The 21016-nt window shown below is 42.0% G+C and overlaps 1 protein-coding gene across 2 annotated transcripts in view; it reads right to left on the bottom strand.

The window, feature by feature from the left end:
- SETDB2 (SET domain bifurcated histone lysine methyltransferase 2) overlaps positions 1-21016 on the bottom strand; it is a 73989-nt gene that overhangs the window by 17852 nt on the left and 35121 nt on the right. For both annotated transcript variants that reach the window (XM_068267135.1, XM_068267136.1), the window contains exons 7-9: positions 19708-19827; positions 16849-17018; positions 1241-1469 (exon numbers count right to left, since the gene is read on the bottom strand). In XM_068267135.1, coding sequence (XP_068123236.1) covers positions 1241-1469; positions 16849-17018; positions 19708-19827 — 519 coding nt within the window. The remainder of the gene's footprint in view (positions 1-1240; positions 1470-16848; positions 17019-19707; positions 19828-21016) is intronic.

The raw sequence follows: 21016 nt of genomic DNA, 5'->3' as shown, positions 1-21016 counted from the left end.
TTTCACCTCATTTGTCCTTTAAAGTTTAAAATGAAATGTTTACGATTAAAAGAAACCCCTATAAAATGAACCTTACGTGACATGCAGCATGATGAGATAAAACTATAAATACAATACCAATCCATTTAGACCTCGTCTGTGGTCCCACCCCCTTTTTGTACTCAATGTAAAGGTTAATACTCCAGGGAAAAATCATTTTGTTGCTTTTATAAATCAATAAAGGGGGTGGTGGCAAGTCAGCCATAAACAAAAAAAACAAAAGTGCATCTTAGGTGTGGTTTATTTATTTATTTTTTTACAGGCCATGTGCATCTTCTCTTTTACATTAATACCCTTCCATTGTGCCTGTGAAACTCCATTCCTCAAATAGTTCTGCTTCCTGTCTGACTAGCTGGTAGTAAGTCTACAAGCAGGAAGTAGGAACATTTGAGCAACTTTGACAAAAGTATACAGTAGGTATGTGATGAATCTTGTTTCACAGACAACATGTAAAATGGTTTTTATTTTTGTAAATAAAAGGCAAAACCCTCAAGATTTAAAAGCCATTAAAGTGATCCAAGCAGCTCCTGGCTTCAAATAGCTGAAAGGGCTGCCATGTTTCAGGAGTTCAAAAACTCCTGCTGCTTTTACAATGGCTAGGTGTGAAATTCTTCAAGTGCGTCTTATGTTTTCTGTTTGAAGTACAATGGGGAAGGCTCAGGGTTTGTTTGTGGTCAATTAAGTCTAATGAGGTGATTTCTTATCAGCCTTCCATCATCTGTTGATCTCCTTCGGCAGGTCCTTTCACGGACGCAAGAAGTGTGTATTTTAACCCTTAAATGTAAAAAGGAGGTAAAACGAAAGTTTTTTTTTTTAATAATAAACCACATTTTTAGAATGCATTTTTAATTTGCTATAGAGCTGCACTGGGTGTTAAAAATGATGCTCGGTTCACTTTAAAAACCATCCAGATTTAAAGCATACTACAAGTCTATAGTTCTTCTCCAAATGACACCATGACAGAATTTCCTTGCCCAATACTGTTGTAAATCACTCACCTGGAAACATTTAAACAGACAGGGTATTCTGACATTACTCTACTAAAGGGAAATAACTCCTCCGCAAATTGACAAAGCATCAAAATTAAAACCAGAAAGTAGCCTTTAATATAGACTATTTTCTCACAAAGAATATGACTTGACAAGGACATTTGAATAGTTAACTTTAGAATGATTAATAGTCACATACATACAGTCCGTACCTGCTGGTCACATCCTTCTGAGGTTTTGGGTTTGTAGTAACTGGAGGATCCGCAGACTTCCGATTGTTGGCAGAAGTCAGTGGGACGATACAGATCTCAGAATCAGAATAAGAAACATGCCGTTTCGCCTTAGAACAAACAGAACTGGGTTTATCTTCATCAGTCGGTATCAGGCATGGAATGGCATCTTCTTTTGCGCCTGCATCCACAGCTTTCATCTTTATACGGCCTTTAGGAAAACGTGAACATTTTCATCAAACTACACAAAACATAAAGAAATCAGCCAGACACATGGAAACTTTTTGGTACTGTTGGCTACGATATGGTCTCAGGACATGTCAACACCTACCTTTTCTTCAAACTACGCCCCAAATTAGACCCAAACACAAGCAGAGGCAAATGCTCACTCCCAAGCAGCACCTGACTGGTAGTAGGGATTTCCCTGGTGGCAAGGGCACTGTGGTAGAAGGACTAACCCAAGGGTGTACCTAGAGGGTAGCAGCCCCCACAATCACAGGGAGGCCCGAGCTGTGTAGGGCCCCAACTACTATCCCTCCCTTCCTCCAGTACAGGGGACTATACAGTGGAGGAAATAATTATTTGACCCCTCACTGATTTTGTAAGTTTGTCCAATGACAAAGAAATGAAAAGTCTCAGAACAGTATCATTTCAATGGTAGGTTTATTTTAACAGTGGCAGATAGCACATCAAAAGAAAAATTGAAAAAATAACCTTAAATAAAAGATAGCAACTGATTTGCATTTCATTGAGTGAAATAAGTTTTTGAACCCTCTAACAATAAAAGACTTAATACTTAGTGGAAAAACCCTGGTTTGCAAGCACAGAGGTCAAACGTTTCTTGTAATTGATGACCAAGTTTGCACACATTTTAGGAGGAATGTTGGTCCACTCCTCTTTGCAGATCATCTCTAAATCCCTAAGGTTTCGAGGCTGTCTCTGTGCAACTCTGAGCTTGAGCTCCCTCCATAGGTTTTCTATTGGATTAAGGTCCGGAGACTGACTAGGCCACTCCATGACCTTAATGTGCTTCTTCTTGAGCCACTCCTTTGTTGCCTTTGCTGTATGTTTTGGGTCATTGTCGTGCTGGAACACCCATCCACGACCCATTTTCAGTTTCCTGGCAGAGGGAAGGAGGTTGTCGTTCAGGATTTCACAATACATGGCACCGTCCATTTTCCCGTTAATGCGATTAAGTTGTCCTGTGCCCTTAGCAAAAAAACACCCCCAAAGCAAAATGTTTCCACCCCCATGCTTGACGGTGGGGACTGTGTTTTGGGGGTCATAGGCAGCATTTTTCTTCCTCCAAACACAGCGAGTTGAGTTAATGCCAAAGAGCTCTATTTTGGTCTCATCAGAACACAGCACCTTCTCCCAGTCACTCACAGAATCATTCAGGTGTTCATTGGCAAACTTCAGGCGGGCCTGCACATGTGCCTTCTTGAGTAGGGGGACCTTGCGAGCCCTGCAGGATTTTAATCCATTGCGGTGTAATGTGTTTCCAATGGTTTTCTTGGTGACTGTGGTCCCTGCTAATTTGAGGTCATTCACTAACTCCTCCCGTGTAGTTCTAGGATGCTTTTTCACCTTTCTCAGAATCATTGACACCCCACGAGGTGAGATCTTGCGTGGAGCCCCAGAGCAATGTTGATTGATGGTCATTTTGTGCTGCTTCCATTTTCGAACAATCGCACCAACAGTTGTCACCTTCTCTCCCAGCTTCTTGCTAATGGTTTTGTAGCCCATTCCAGCCTTGTGCAGGTCTACAATTTTGTCTCTGACATCCTTGGACAGCTCTTTGGTCTTTCCCATGTTGGAGAGTTTGGAGTCTGCTTGATTGATTGATTCTGTGGACAGGTGTCTTTTATACAGGTGACTAGTTAAGACAGGTGTCCTTAATGAGGGTGACTAATTGAGTAGAAGTGTCTAACCACTCTGTGGGAGCCAGAACTCTTAATGGTTGGTAGGGGTTCAAAAACTTATTTCACTCAATGAAATGCAAATCAGTTGCTATCTTTTATTTAAGGTTATTTTTTCGATTTTCCTTTTGATGTGCTATCTGCCACTGTTAAAATAAACCTACCATTGAAATGATACTGTTCTGAGACTTTTCATTTCTTTGTCATTGGACAAACTTACAAAATCAGTGAGGGGTCAAATAATTATTTCCTCCACTGTACATCAGATCAGGCGTTTTTGTGGCTACACTTGTTAGAAGAGTGAAGATCATGATGGCCACACTTGATTTATGACCCTTGTGAGATGGGCCCCAATGCCGCGAAGGACACCAAGGGGAGGCAAGGAAAGGGGTGTCAACATTTGGGGGCCCATCAAAATTTCACTGGGGGGGGGGGGCTCCTGAATTGTAGTTACGCCACAGGGCGAAACACTCTGCCCCCTGTGGTGTAGCATGCGGGAAATGGTCCTTGGCAGTAGCAATGCTTGAGACTCCGCCTATACTGTTGACTTCTGTTTGAAGCTTATAGCATTCCCCAGGTAATGTCGCTCTCACGTCACATAATAGCGATAGGTGGAGGCATGGACATTGGCGGTCTGCGCTGCCCCTGGTGCCATATTTTGTGAAACTGAATTCTCCTTTAGGATAGAGAGATTGTGTAATCTGTTCAGCATGTGCTAGATCTGGTACTGCAGGCCTAAGCACACTTGTCCTTTAAAGGACAACAGAAGCGAGAGGGATATGGAGACCAACATATTTCCTTTTAAGCAATATGAGTTGCCTGGCTATCTTGCTGATCCTCTGCCCCTTAGCCATAGACCCTGAACAAGCATGCAGCAGATCAGGAGTTTCTGACATTGTCAGATCTGTGTGGATTAGCCGCATGCATGTTTCTTGTGTGATTCAGACATTACTGCAACCAAACAGCAGGGCTTCCAAAAGTAAATAAATATGGCAGCCTCCATATCCCTCTCACTTCAGTTATCCTTTAAATTTCTGTCAAATTTTACCCTGCAGACCATTTCACAATAGCAAGTGTTGCTAAGGAGTGAGCATTTGCCTCTCCTCAGGTTTGTGTATTCTTTTTGGAGAAATGCCTCAAGGATTTAAAGCACACCTGAAGTGAGAGTGTCATGGAGGCTGACATATATTTCCTTAGCGGTAATCCCGAGTCAGGCTCAGGACAGAAATCAGCAGCTCAGAGTGGTAATCTGCAGATCTCTCTGTGGTATGTTTTTTTTTCTCCTTGTTTTTAGGGTCTAAAAGCTTGTGAAAAAAATTGTACGCCTTTTAGAGCATAAATCTGGAAATCATCACAAGGCCAGGGAGGTTAAACAATGCAAATTACCCAGCTGCGCTGCTGATCATCTGCTTCTAAACATTTTAGCTAAAGACCTTGAACAAGCATGTAGAATTATTAATACTGTTATAGAAATGGCATCATATTTATTCAAAACTTCTTAGATTTATTATGATTGATTTATAAAGCAACAAGATGATGTTCCCTGGATTATTAACCCTTACAGAGATAAAAAAAAAAAGGGGGTGGGACCACAGACAAAGTCTAAATGGATTGGTATTGTATTTACACATGATACAGAGTAAGAAAAAAACCTGGCATACAGCGCCTCTGTGATCTCGCTGCTGGGAGACTTGGGTGCAGGTTACAGCCGATATATGGCTTATCCTGCTGCTGCACAAGTCCCGGCGGCGTTAATTACTATTCCCCCTCCAGGTCCACGTGGATGGTAGGGAATGATGTAATTCGGCTTCCAGCTATTGCTGGCGGCCGTATTACTGTGTTTTAAAAGTAACGTCAGCTCAGTCTTCTTACTCACTGTGCGCCGCTATAGCCGTAATTCCTATTATGGTCTATGGTGGTGCCGGCTGCACCCAAATCTCCTGCCATGTTATTACAGCGCTCCGGCATACATAATAATACAGACAATGGTGTATGCAAAAGAGACATTGGTACATAATCCAGAATTGATCCACATAGTAATAACAGTGATGAAAGCAACATGATGAACAAATGAATAGAAAATTCCAAGACACAAAAGGGTAAGAGAGCAATGCCCCTGCAGGCTTACAATCTAAAGGAATACAGAGGAAACAAGAGGTGGGGGATCAGGGGTTTGTGACTGAAGTGTGACTGGATTAGCCTCATGCTTGTTTCAGGTGTGGTGTGGTTCAGACATTACTTACTGCAGCCAAAGAGATCAGCAGGACTGCCAGGCAACTGGCATCCCACTTATTACTTTATCTATTGAACAGTAAGCACAATCTATTCACGACTGTCCTGATATTAGAAGTGTAAACGGTAATCAGAAATGTAAATGGTTCAAAGAGCTATGACAACTTTCTTTATACTGTAAGTGTTACTAGGAGGGCTTTTTGGTCTCTTTTAGTTCCCTATACTTTCCTAGTAGTTTTGGGTCACCCCGAGCTGCTTGAGTATTCTTAGTACAGGTGGTGTTCTTTAGCCTTTTCTTCTGGTTCAGCAGTTACAGATTCATCCACTAGATGGCAGCCGAATTCCATTCCTTGCACAGAAAACTACCTTCATGCATCTTATTGTAAATGGAAATAATAAAATGTGTATCTGTATGTATATGTGTATATTTTATATCTTCTATGAACTCGCCATACTCCTAACGGAATTCCTTGGGGTGTCTTCTTTCTAAAATGGGGTCATTAGTGGGGTTCCTATACTGCCCTGGCATTTTAGGGGCCCTAAACCGTGAGGAGTAGTCTTGAAACCAAATGTCGCAAAATGACCTGTGAAATCCTAAAGGTACTCATTGGACTTTGGGCCCCTTAGCGCAGTTAGGGTGCAAAAAAGTGCCGCACATGTGGTATTGCCGTACTCAGGAGAAATAGTATAATGTGTTTTGGGGTGTATTTTTACACATACCCATGCTGAGTGGGAGAAATATCTCTGTAAATGGACAATTGTGTGTAAAAATAAAAATAAAAATCAAACAATGGTCATTTACAGAGATATTTCTCCCACCCAGCATGGGTATGTGTAAAAATACACCCCAAAACACATTATACTATTTCTCCTGAGTACGGCAATACCACATGTGTGGCACTTTTTTGCAGCCTAACTGCGCTAAGGGGCCCAAAGTCCAATGAGCACCTTTAGGCTTTACAGGGGTGCTTACAAATTTGCACCCCCAAAATGCCAGGACAGTAAACACATCCCACAAATGACCCCATTTTGGAAAGTAGACACTTCAAGGTATTCAGAGAGGGGCATGGTGAGTCCGTGGCAGATTTCATTTTTTTTTGTCACAAACTGTCATTTTCCGCTAACTTGTGACAAAAAATAATATCATCTTCTATGAACTCACTATGCCTCTCAGTGAATACTTTGGGATGTCTTCTTTCCAAAATGGGGTCATTTGGGGGGTATTTATACTATCCTGGAATTCTAGCCCCTCATGAAACATGACAGGTGGTCAGAAAAGTCATAGATGCTACAAAATGGGAAAATTCACTTTTTGCACCATAGTTTGTAAACGTTATAACTTTTACCCAAACCAATAAATATAGGCTGAATGGTTTTTTTTTGTTTTTTTTTATCAAAAACATGTTTGTCCACATTTTTTGTGCTGCATGTATACAGAAATTTTACTTTATTTGAAAAATATCAGCACAGAAAGTTAAAAAAAATCATTTTTTTTCCCAAAAATCAAGTGTTTTTTGATGAATATAATAAAAAGTAAAAATCGCAGCAGCAATCAAATAGCACCAAAAGAAAGCTTTATTAGTGACAAGAAAAAGGAGCCAAAATTCATTTAGGTGGTAGGTTGTATGAGCGAGCAATAAACCGTGAAAGCTGTAGTGGTTTGAATGGAAAAAAAAGGGGCTGGTCCTTAAGGGGGGTAAAGCCCGCGGTCCTCAAGTGGTTAAAGAGACACTGAAGCAAAAAATAAAAATAAATTATGATATAACGATTTGTATGTGTAGTACAGCTAAGAAATAAAACATTAGGAGCAGAGACATAAGCCTAATATTTCCAGTACAGGAAGAGTTAAGAGAAACTCCAGTTGTCATCTATACAAAACAGCCATTGAGCTACACGACTTTTAAAGTCGCAGACAGCATCTCTTCTGAAGCTCATTGCAAATGTCAGTCACAGTAGTTTCTTTTTCTCTGCTAGAGGACAGGTCAAAAGTTCGCTGGCCTGCTCTGTAAAATCATTTAGAATGCTGAGTAGTGTATAAACTGCAAATATTAGAGAATGATGCAAGGTTATAAAAAAAACTATATAGCTGAAAATAAAAATGAGAATATTTTCTTTGCTTCTAATGTTCTAGTAATTATCTGTACTATACAACCAATTCATTATATATATATATATATATATATATATATATATATATATATATATATATATATATATATATATATATATATATATATATATATATATATATATATATATATATATATATATATATATATATATATATATATCTATCTCATTTTTTGCTTCAGTGCCTCTTTAAGGTGAAAATAAACTCATGAGTTAACTGCATGTGTAGTATCAACGTGAAAACATTAATAACACAGAAATGAGTCCCATATTTATTTGGAGCTTAATGGCTTAATTTTAAGATTGCGTCAGACTGTCACATTTGCCGTCTAGAATCCACACTCTGCCTCGATGGGCTCAAAGAGAATGAGAAGCAATGACCCTTTGAAATTTCCTAACCTAAAACCTTATCTACCTTATCTCACTTTAACGCTTCTGGTTCTGGAAAACAGAAAGGGCCTTCAGATAATTTCTCAGTAGGGCTAGTACTAAATGTGTGTAAGTTTATCTCAACAGGTAATTTCAGGTATGCTTTAACCCTTTCGGGCCGGCCGCCTAACGCCTTAAAGGGACACAACAGCGAAAAACTGTAAAATTTAAAATATGTGCAAACATATACAAATAGAAGTATATTTTTTCCAGAGTAAAATTAGCCATAAATTACTTTTCTCCTATGTTGCTGTCACTTACAGTAGGTAGTAGAAATCTGACAGAAGTGACGGGTATTGGGCTAGTCCATCTCTTTATAGGGGATTCTCAGGGATATATTTATTTTCAAAAGCACTGGGTGAATGGCAGTTGCTCTGTCCAACTGCCAAAAAACTGTGTAGAGAGCAGGGAAGCTGGCCAGCATCATTGTTTAAATCCTTTTTCGGGAATATCTTTATAAAGAATAAGAGCCTTGCTGAGAATCCTGTATGAAGAGATGGACTAGTCCAAAACCTGTCACTTCTGTCAGATTTCTACTGCCTACTGTAAGTGACAGCAACATAGGAGAAAAGTGATTTATGGCTCATTTTACTCTGAAAAAAATAAATTTACTTCTTATTTGTATATGTTTGCACGTTACATTTTACAGTTTTTCGCTGTAGGGCCCCTTTAAGGACCATGTGTTTTTGCATGGGGGGGGGGGGGGGGGTGCAGTCATGCAGCCGGATCCCTTGTTAGGGCTTGCTGGGCATGGTGTCCTAAGTGTGGGCAGGTGTTCCCCCTGTAGCTGGCAGCCTTTACTCACCTCCCAGGCTCCAGCGATGAGCTGCTGTGGACACCTCCGCTCTCACCCGCATCCCCGCTCGTACTGCCGCTAAGTCCCGAGTCGCGGCTTGATGACGTCATCAAGCCACGACCCGGGACTTACGTCACAGCGAGCGGGGATGCCGGCCAGAGCGGAGGGGAGCGCCGTTCGCCGGGGGAACGCCAGGAAGGTGAGTGGATCATCTTCTTTCCCATCTACTGCTGCAGTTCTTATGGCGATCACTACGATCTGCCGGCGATCGTAGTGATCAGATGACCAGGATCCATACACGATGGCTCCTGGTCACTGAAGGGAAATGTCAGCTGTCATGACAGCTTAATCTCTCCTCACGGGTGCGCATGATCGCGTCATGAACGGAAACAGCGCGCAGCGTAAATCCTATCCCGCATTAGGCTAGAACAGCCACAAGTGCAGCATAGGATTTAATATTGGCGGTCCTCAAAAGTTTAAAAAGGTGAAATGGGTGAAACTCAAACTCTGCCTCTAACACTTTAAGCCATAGATCCTGCAAAAGCATTCAGATTAGATATCTATGACAAATCTAACAGGATTAGCTGCATGCTAGTTTCAGGTGTGTGGTTTAGGTTTGGTTCCCAACGGAGTGGATGCAGAATGGAACCGATAAACACATCCACGAGGCGGCCGTCCGTTCTGCATCCAGCAAAGTACCTGACCTTTCCGCATCTGTAAGTGTCAGCTCATGCGCATCGCTGCTCTCCTCTCCCGCCACTCGCCACAGCCGCTGCTCGGTCCCTTCAGCAGCCTAGAAGCAAGCAGATGCATGCAGCTCTCCATAGGCTGCAGCAGGCCAATTCTCCCTAGCAACCGAGAATTTTCATTGGTTCAACGTGAACCAATGAGAATTCTCCCGGTTGCTGAGGATCCCCATTGGTCTTTTGCAGCCTAATGGAGATCCTCTGGCCACCGGGCTGTTTTGCAGGGACCGAGTAGTGGCGATTGATGGCGGGACACGCGGGTATGACGTTACGGCAGCGAAGGAGTGTGAGCGAAACGGGTGTCCCGGATACGGCAACTGGCCTAGTGAGAATGGACAGTGTCTGCTCTCATAGGCTTTCATTGGACACATTTTCACGTCCAGTCCAGGAAAACTTGCCAAATCCGGACTCTGCATTCAGTCTTGCGTTTCGCAGCACACAGAACTGTATACAGCTACCTCGTGCCTTACATGAACTGGGCTTCCTCCAATCAATCAGCTCTGCTACTCACAGGAAAGGTCACACTCTGGACCTTATATTCCATACTGGACTGTCAATAGCCAATGTGGAAATTAATCCTGTTGCCTGGTCAGACCATCACACTATCCACTTCTCCCTCTTAATACCAGCCGTCAAACACCAGGTCAAGAATCAAATAAAATATCGCCGCTTAAAAGGGCTAACACCTCAACATATCCGAGATAACCTTAGCTTTGATGAATTGACTGACTCCAGCTTGGACCCTGATACTCTGGTGTTTAAATACAACAAATGTGTGTCCTCCACCTTTGAGACCATTGCTCCTCTGCGCACCAAATATCTTACTCCACACCATCATGCACAGTGGTTTGATAACGCTATAAAAGAGCTGAAAAGACAAGGCCGAAAACTTGAGAGGCTGTGGCGCAAATCTCAGTCCCCAGAAGACAAACATGCCTTAATCTTTCACTTGAAGAGCTACCAAAAGGTAATCACGGGAAAAAAAAATCATCCTTTCTATCACAAGAGATTGCAAATGCAGTTAACAAACCAGCCCAACTGTTCCGCACAGTGGAAAAACTCTGCAACCCGGCATGTCAAAAACTTAATATCGAGTCTTCAAAGGACCTCTGTGGCCAATTTGTGACCAATTTGCCCATTTCTTCACAGACAAAGTCTCTGCTATAAGGTCCGCCATCCAACTTACAGCATCTGAGCCTAATATAGCGCCGAAGACCATTAGCAGAGACAACGTAACACCTTGGTCAAACTTCAAAGAAATTGATGAAGTCACATCAAGCATCCTCCTTCACGTCCGCCTAACTACCTGTGACCTGGATCCTGGCCCAACACAGTTCATGTTGAACTGCCCCGACCTGTTCGTACCGGTATTCCTCAAAATTGTTAACTGTTCCTTACAATCAGGGATATTTCCTGCTTTACTGAAGGAAGCAATCATCAGGCCTCTCCTCAAAAAACCCTCCCTGGACCCAGATGCAATGACCAGCTACAGACCTGTCTCTAACCTCCCCTTTCTGGGAAAGCTAATTGAAAAAGCTGTATACCTCCAGCTAGAAGCCAGAATCCTACAAAATAACAGTTATGACCCATTCCAGTCTGGCTTCAGGAAACACCACAGCACTGAAACTGCCCTCATCCAAATATGCAACCACCTGCTCATGGCAAGAGACAGAGGAGAGTGCTCGATCCTCATACTGCTAGACCTTTATGCAGCCTTTGACACAGTTGACCATGACATCTTGATAAACAGGCTACAGGAATACTGCGGCATTGATGGCATAGTACTTCAGTGGTTCCAATCCTTCTTGAGTGGCAGAACCCACAAAGTGTCTATGGGGCCCTTCCTGTCCACCCCTGTAACACTTAAGTATGGGGTGCCCCAGGGCTCAATCCTCTCTCCCCTGCTTTTCACGATTTACATGCTACCGTTGGGGAAACTAATCCAAAAACATGGCCTGACATACCACTGCTATGCAGACGACACCCAACTATATCTTTCCTTCAAGCCTGGTGTGACAGACCCAACTCTAACTATAAACGCCTGCTTACGTAAACTACAGCAATGGATGAATGACAACTGGCTGAAACTAAATGCAGACAAAACTGAAGTCCTTCTGATTGGAGGGCAGAGCATGATAACAAAACAACTTAACTTGCAGTCTTCACCACTGGGAATAGGAGGCATGGATCTACGCAGCTCTGATCATGTGCGTAGCCTGGGAGTTCTAATTGATAGGGATTTAAACTTCAGAACTCAAATCTCTGCTGTGGTGAAATCATCCTATTTTCACCTGAAGAACATTGCAAAAATCAAGCACCTCATACCCCCAGAATATCTGCCAACCTTAGTCCACGCCTTCATCACATCCCGACTGGACTACTGCAATGCTCTCTACACTGGCCTTCCAAAAAAGGTCTTGTACCGCCTACAGCTGATACAGAATACTGCTGCCAGACTGCTAACCAACCAACCCCGTCACTGCCACATAACGCCAGTCCTGCATTCCCTTCACTGGCTACCTATAGAATGGAGGGTCCTATTCAAGATCGGCCTACTGACATTCAAATCCCTGAATAATCTAGGCCCTGGATACATGAAAGATATGTTACAGCTGCGTAGCAATCCCCGCATTCTCAGATCCACAGGTTCTAATAATCTAGTCATACCCAGAGTCCACTTGGAAACTTTTGGTCCCAGAGCCTGTCATGCTGCCCCTACGTTTTGGAACTCCTTACCTCAACAGATCAGGACAGCCCCATCCCTGGACGTGTTTAAATCCAGACTGAAAACCCACCTGTTCAGTCTGGCGTTTGCAGAAATATAACTTTTGTTGTGTGAATACTTCATCCTACTAATTACTGAATCTGAGAGAGCCTAAGCGCTTTGAGTCCTATGGGAGAAAAGCGCTATAGAAATGTTATTGTATTGTATGCAAGTGTGAACCAACCCTAGGACTAAGAAAGATCAGCAGGACTGCCAGGCAACTGGTATTGTTTAAAAGGAACTAAATATGGCAGCCTAGGATTAGTACATTATTTTGTACAATGTATTAACCCTCGGAGTAATAAAGATTTAGTCGGAGCATTGTAGATGCATATTTTTTTTCCCCTGGGTGATGCAATTTATCTCCAATAAGGATCATTTTCAAGAGGGAAAATTTTTCCTTTGTTTGTTGGGTATCTCCCAGAGTTTGATTAAATATACAGTAGGTTGCAAAAGTATTCGGCCCCCTTGAAGTTTTCCACATTTTGTCATATTACTGCCACAAACATGAATCAATTTTATTGGAATTCCACATGAAAGACCAACACAAAGTGGTGTACACATGAGAAGTGGAACGAAAATCATACAGGATTCCAAACATTTTTTTTTTACAAATAAATAACTACAAAGTGGTGTGTGCATAATTATTCAGCCCCCTTTGATCTCAGTGCAGTCAGTTGCCTATAGACATTGCCTGATGAGTGCTAATGACTAAATAGAGTGCACCTGTGTGTAATATAATGTCAGTACAAATACAGCTGCTCTGTGAGGGCCTCAGCGGTTGTCTAAGAGAATATTGGGAGCAATAACACCGTGAAGTCTAAAGAACACACAAGACAGGTCAGGGATCAAGTTATTGAGAACTTTAAAGCAGGCTTAGGCTACAAAAGGATTTCCAAAGCCTTGAACATCCCAAGGAGCACTGTTCAAGCGATCATTCAGAAATGGAATGAGTATGGCACAACTGTAAACCTACCAAGACAAGGCCATCCACCTAAACTTACAGGCCGAACAAGGAGAGCGCTGATCCTGATCAGAAATGCAGTGAAGAGGCCCATGGTGACTCTGGACGAGCTGCAGAGATCTACAGCTCAGGTGGGAGACTCTGTCCATAGGACAACTATTAGTCATGCACTGTACAAAGTTGGCCTTTATGGAAGAGTGGCAAGAAGAAAGGCATTGTTAACAGAAAGCATAAGAAGCCCCGTTTGCAGTTTGCCACAAGCCATATGGGGGACACAGCAACCATGTGGAAGAAGGTGCTCTGGTAAGATGAGACCAAAATGGATGCTCGGGGGGGGGGGGGGGGGGGGGTGTGCAAACCTCTTGAAGACTGCAAAAGACTTGAGACTGGGGCGGAGGTTCACCTTCCAGCAGGACAATGACCCTAAACATAAAGCCAGGGCAACAATGGAATGGTTTAAAACAGAACATATCCATGTGTTAGAATGGCTCAGTCAAAGTCCAGATCTAAATCCAATCGAGAATCTGTAGCAAGATCTGAAAACTTCTGTTCACAAACGCTGTCCATCTAATCTGACTGAGCTGGAGCTGTTTTGCAAATAAGAATTAGCAAGGATTTCAGTCTCTAGATGTGCAAAGCTGGTAGAGACATACCCTAAAGGACTGGCAGCTGTAATTGCAGCAAAAGGTGGTTCTACAAAGTATTGACCCAGGGGGGCCAATAATTACGCACACCCCACTTTGCAGTTATTTATTTGTAAAAAATGTTTAAAATCATGTATGATTTTCGATCCACTTCTCACATGTACACCACTTTGTATTGGTCTTTCACGTGGCATTCCAATAAAATAGATTCAGGTTTGTGGCAGTAATGTGACAAAATGTGGAAAACTTCAAGGGGGCCGAATACTTTTGCTACCCACTGTATATATGGGTGTAGTGATCACTGATTGGGGTAACCATTCGCCACCAGAGCTTTTTTAGTCCAAGGGCCCTTTTACAAATGTCCATTGTGTCACAACAGACAATATCTTCACATCCCAACGTGGTGCAATGATACCTGTGGGTATTTCACACGAAGTGTGGCGTGTTTAATTCCGACAGAGTAATGCACAGCATTACCAGCGTTAATTGGGTAACCTGTGTAATTACAGTGGCAGTGAAGCATGCTTTCACTGTTCTGTAGGCTTCACTGCATAACTGCATATCATGCTAGAGTTTTCACCAGCTCTGCAATGGTATTTAAATGCATTGAGCACAGTGCGAAAGGACCCTAAATGTAACAACACTGGGCTAGTGGTGATTAGTTCCGCTTTAGCCTAGAACAAGGTGCATATACACAGGGTTTAGGACTCAATCCTTAGGTTCACAGATCAAGGCAGAGTACTGTACACATGTGTTGCTAGGTTACAGCCCAGGCTTCAGCTGGGTGGTAGAAAGAGAACATTGTGCTCGTCAGTCTTGATCTGGCACTTCGGATCTTTTGGCGATGTGTCATGGCAGCTGTACACAAACTAGATTCTAAGCAGAGATGGCCATATCTGGCCACCTCAGTGGAGCCGAGTCTTGCATGTGCACAAGGCTTTACTGTCCCCAGCATTGGTTTTTCATAGCTAAAAGGCTGTTTGCCATCCATTTGTGCAATAAAAAAGGCTGCAGAGATGGAACTCAGTGCCATAGCACTGATCATACAGTCATCCTGCCCTAAACCCCCGGAGGTCGACATAAGGTAGCGTGTGCATGCCATCCAACTGCCAAGCCAGGTAAGAAATTAGATGGTTTCCCACATGAATGCCCAGTCTAATGACATTTCAGGCAGTACTCATTTGAAGCAAACCTGAATTGAAAAATTAGTCAAAATAAACATACACACATCATACTTACCGCCTGCTTAATCTACTCATCAATCTCTTTCTCCTCAGCCCTCATCTGTTATTCATTGTGATCTGTAAAATTCCACGTCCTCCATTTTAAAAATGGAGATGACTCCGCAACAGCTTCCAGGTCAGCAGTAACCAGTAATATTGCTTGAGCCATTAGGGCCCGTTTCCACTGCACACAGATTGGATGCAGAAAAACTGACTCCAATGAAAGCCTATGGGCCCGTTTCCACTAAACGCAGTTTCTCTGATGCAGATTTTCACATAGGCATTTATTGGAGTCAGTTTTTCTGCATCCAATTTGCGTGCAGTGGAAATAGGCCCTTAGGAAAACCTGGACATCAGTTGTCCTTTCAGTTATAACTGACAGAAACGGATAAAGTGAAAAAGGGCCTCCAGCTTCTGGAGAGACAAGTCTGAGTAGATCTAGTCAGAAAAGGAAGGAATCGTTGTTGGAAGAAAATGCAGAGCTTCTGACAGGAACGGACCGTGAGGTAAATATGTAATATTCATTTGTGGGTAAACCATGTGTTTTTTAAATAATATTTTTACTTGGTTCAGCTCTACTTTAAGCTAACCTCAAGCAAGAGACTGATCTGGATCTGATAAAGGACCACACATTCTTGCTTCATACATGTTAAAAGATTAGGGAAGTGCTGCTTATCTACTTCAAAATTTTCTCTCTTTACACAGAGACTCAGACACTCCTTTACGCAGAGCTAATAGTAGCCGCTCTCTTTCTGCAACCAGACTAAAGGTTCTGGTGCTGAAAAAGAAGCTAAGATTGCCTCAGACACCTCTCACCCTGCTCACTCAAGCTTCCAACTTATGCCTTCAGAGTAAGATAGCAGTCAGTTGCAACAAAAACTTCCAGGCACATGAACAGCTTCCCTCAGGCAGTAGCCATGCTTATTGCAGAAGCACGCTAGAGCTGCCAGGACTGGAAAGCCTTACAGCATCGAACTGAAAATGAACACTTCTCACCCGGGTTGCTACCTCTTTAAAGGAACAATATCAAACCAAGTGTTCTAAAAGGACAATGTACAAATAATGTCGAAGTAGCTTTGTAAACATTTTCCTACTTTTTATGATAAATATCCAAGGCAAAAGCTTTAATTCATTGGGTGTAGATTTTAGTTAAGTTGGAATATTTCATTTGCAAAGGTTTGCTTCAATATTACACTGTTCTTTGCTTGTCAGACTGCATATGAAAAGGAGTGTCAGGTTTCACATACAATTACAAACAAGTTACATTTCTTTTGCTCTCTGCTGACAGCTCAGTCAGACACAGGCAGTGAGAGCTTTCTCTCATACACAGGCTTAACAGATGCAGTGTGAGGGAATCCCCCTCCCTTCATGAATGAGTAGTCCCGTCAGATTCGGCCTCAGATGCTGTGAGTAATTGTGAAAAGAATTTGATAACAGTAAACAAAGATAAGCAAAAGTATACACCCGTACTTAACAGCACTTCCCAAACTATTCCGGTCTCAAATGAAAAAAACAACCCCCCCCCCCCCAAAAAAAAAACAAAAAAAAAAACACAACCATGTTTATCAACAGCGTTCCTTTAACTTATATACTGTCCTTGAATTGCAATTACCTACAATGTGTGTCTTTGTATTATTTTTGTCTGTGTCTGTTAAGCAACTGCTAAGTCAAATTCCTTGAAAGCGCAAACTTATTTGGCCAAATAAAATGGATTCTTATTCTGATTGTATAGATGGAACTTACCTGCATAGATGCACACAAAGGTGCCTTCATCCAGATCATCCAGGCAGCGCACTCCCCAGCCTTTCTCTTTGGTTTTGTACACCTGAAGCCTCACCTGAAGGCCTTGCTGCACAACCCGGTTCTGACACATCGTTCGGTCGCATCTACAGCTCACGTTACATTCATAGAGCCTATAATAAAGCAGAATGTTCAGGGACATGAAACAAGTCTGCACCAACACTTACTAAATACATAAATGCTTCTGACTCTCTTGCAAGCATGTGCTTAGCTAGCTAAATTAAAGCAAACTCGAAGACTAAGATTAAAAAACAAAAACAGATATCCAAGGATGGGGAAGGCTCTGAGTCCTATGGAGCCTTTCTGTTCCTCTAACAGTCCCCGCTTTCCAGCGCTGTGTCCCGCGCTCAAATCTACCAACACGGGAGGTTTCTGAAGTCTTTCGGAAGACGGGCGCTCCATACTGTGGATGCGCAAGAGAGCGCGATCACTCACTACAGAGCCGCTTGTCTTCGTGAGCATTCAGGCTTCTGAAGACTTCCGATGCCTCCCATGGCAGAAGAGAGCTAACTGGGGAGACCGTGCTGGAATAAGGGGACCGTAGGAGGAACGGGAAGGCTTTTTTATTTTAAATAGATGTCAGGTTCACTTTAAGAAGGCATTTGAGAAAAATTTGCTACAGTGAGCGCTGTGTATTTCATCTAGCTTAGATACAGTCTGTGCTCACTTGCTGAACTCAGGGAACGGCCTATCATCTGTGACTTGGCTTGTGCATGGTTGCCATTTGGAGCTGCATTGATAGACTGTACTGTATTGCTGCAGACTGACCACTGTGCATTTTACGGTTCTTAAGTTTTCCTTTCAATGGCATTTTATTGAAAACACAAATCGCTTATGTCGATGGTTTCTGTGATTGTAACAACTCCAGGTTCCTCTAAAAGACAGAAGGAGACCAGGAACCCAATGGTGCAGAAATGTGTAATTCAGGAAAATTGCTAAGGATGTATATACTCACAAAGGTGGGCTGCAAAGCCTTGCAACCACCCTCAGAGCAGGCAGGAAATTAACCGTCCCCGCTCGGTTTTCCAGGTTTGACAGGAACTGGGTGGTCACACGCCAAAAGTTCTTTAGGACAACTAAAAAAAAAAAAAACCTATCACCTCTAAAAGAGGTATGACAAGACACTTACAACAGGGGTGTAGGTGCCCAATGCATAAAAAGCTAGGATAATAAGCTGTTAACCTTATAAACAGAGGCAATCTTACCTCTCTTGAAGAATTTGGACCAGTTTATTAAAAACGTTTTTTATTTAAGCACATCAAATGAATGTGTTTTGCGGGTGCTTGCCAGCACGAGGCGAAAAAAAAAAAATGATATAATGAATTGGTTGTGTACTATGAATAATTACTATAAGTTTAGCAGCAAAGAAAATATTCTCATATTTTTATTTTCAGGTATATAGTGTTTTTTTCTAACATTGCATCATTCTATAATATGTGCAGATTACACAACACTCAGCATTCAAAATGATTCTTTCAGAGCAGTCTGTGAACTAATGATCTATCCTCTGGCAGAGAAAAAGTAAATAGTTCAATAACACTTGAGATAATAAAAGTCAGATAACAGCCCTCTCCACGACTTTGAAAGTCGTAGAGCTTAATTGCTTTTTTTGCATAGAGATAACAACTGGAGTTTCTTAATTCTTCCTGTACTAGAAACAATTAGACTGATGTATCTGATCTTAAAGGGGAACTTCAACCTAAACAAACATACTGTTATTAAGTTACATAAGTTATGTTAATTAGAATAGATAGGTAATATAATCTTTTACCCACCCTGTTTTAAAAGAACAGGGAAATCTTGTGATTCATGGGGGCTGCCATCTTTGTCATGGGGGCAGCCATCTTTTTCGTTGAAAGGAGGTGACAGGGAGCATGAGACACGATTCCAACTGTCCTGTGTCCTGATAACCCCTCCCAGCTGCACACACTAGGCTTCAAATGTCAAATTCAAAATGTAAAAAAAAAAAAAAATTGCACCAAAACAGCAGAACAAGAATAACCACATCAGAAATCCCATCATGCTTTGCACAGCATAAGGGGAAAACTGCCCGGGCAGTTTTCTTCTGTGCAGCTAAAAATGAGGCTTGTATAAGAGAAACAAAATTCTGATGCTGTGAAACTGTTAAAGAAACACCAGGCCTTTTCAGTGCTGCCGAGTTGATTTTTAGTCCGGAGGTTCACTTTAATGTTTTATTTCTTAGCTGTACTACACATACAAATCATAATATCATAATTTTTTTTTTCACTTCAGTGTCTCTAACTGCTATGGCTATGTAGCAAGCATGAGCGCTTAAGGTTAACAGCTTATTAGCCTATCTTTTATGCATCGGGCGCCTCCACCCCTGCTTTAAGTGTATTAAAAAGAAAAAGTGATTTCTAATTATTGACTCAATTAATTGGAATCGCATGTAGTGTGCAAGAGGCCTGAGTATGACAATTATAGTAAACTATTTAGCCAGGTCCCTTGGAGTTCACTATAAAGGGATTTTACTGTATCAGCATGTAGGGATGGGACATCTCCACTCACAGGATGACTAATACAGTCAGAATATAGGATTCAAGAAATCACAGATTTTCTTCACACAATTTTTTTGTAAATAACTGTAAGTAGTTACAAAGCAAGCAATGCTGAATTCATAGAGAACACTGCAAAGAAGCCAGTATAGGAATGGTACAAAACTACTATTACTGCTGGAAGTATAGAGAAGGGAGCGGGTTAGTGTCAGGCTGGGTTTGGTGACCACACTAGGTCACAGTTTGAGGGATCAAGCGCTACTATCCCTATATGTCAGCTACTTACCCTGTAGGGATTGGATTCTGCAGCCGTTTGTACTTATAACCATTTGCAGCACTCTGATCTGACAATAATACATTTTTATTATATGCTTGCGTTGTCAGCTGCAGACATGCACATGTGGATCTAAAAAAACAAAAAAAGAAAACAAACATGAGAAAAACAAAGAACAAAATAAATTATACATATTGGATAAAGAAAAAACCAACATATACAACCAATCAATGCTCCAACGAAAAGAAAAAAAAACAAAAATCACAGCACTTCATTTTATTGCATAGACAATGTTTTACATTTTTATGCTAGTCTGAAATTACAATTTGTGCCACGTAGAAAGATTTTTTGAAGACAGTTTGAGGATTTGAAGAACGGTCACATGGCTATTGTGTCTGGCTGTTTTTTTGTTTTTTTTTCTGTTTTAATACCAGGGTCTTGTTCACAGCATACACAATGAGTAGTAAGGTCTAGTGCACACCAGAGCGGTTCGGCAGCGTTTTTCGATCCGCTTGCGGATGTGGAAACGCTTGGGTAATGTATTTCAATGGGCTGGTGCACACCAGAGCGGGAGGCGTTTTGCAGAAACGCATACTCCCGGGCTGCTGCAGATTTTGGATTGTGGATGTGTTTCTGCCTCCAATGTAAAGTATAGGAAAAGCGCAAACCGCTCTGAAAAACGGCAGTTCAGAGCGGTTTTGCAGGTGTTTTTGTTACAGAAGCTGTTCAGTAAGGCCTGGTGCACACCAAACAACGCTAGCAGATCCGCAAAATGCTAGCAGATTTTGAATTGCTTTTTCTTATTTTTCTGTAGCGTTTCAGCTAGCATTTTGCGGTTTTGTTAAGCGTTTTTGGTGTAGTAGATTTCATAGATTGTTATAGTAAAGCTGTTACTGAACAGCTTCTGTAACAAAAACAGAGAAACCGAGAGCCCAATATAGTGTAGTATGTATTGGATCAGGGAGAATTAGTGTGGAGTAAGTATTATACTTACAAACATGGGTTACCGTTTAGGCAACCACTATATAGGCAGGTGGGGAGATTAGACCAGTCCCCACTCAGGATTAAGATGTCGCTCTCTGAAGAAGGAAAGGAGGGTTTGTCACCCTTCCAACCACCAAGGGTGGATATCTTGACAAGTAGATGTACAGAGGCACCAAAAGGATAAAATATGCTAAAATGTTTAAAATATTCGGGTGGCGGCGGTGGACCGGCCACTCAGAAATAGACTCGATGCTGTCGCTTAAGATAAAGACAATTTATTCACATACTCCATGAACAGAACTGCAACGAGTTTCACGGGTATATTCCCGCTTCCTCA

Source organism: Hyperolius riggenbachi, chromosome 2 (genome assembly GCF_040937935.1).
Source record: "Hyperolius riggenbachi isolate aHypRig1 chromosome 2, aHypRig1.pri, whole genome shotgun sequence".
NCBI classification, from domain to species: Eukaryota; Metazoa; Chordata; class Amphibia; order Anura; family Hyperoliidae; genus Hyperolius; species Hyperolius riggenbachi.
This window is presented reverse-complemented; position numbering and strand designations above follow the sequence as displayed.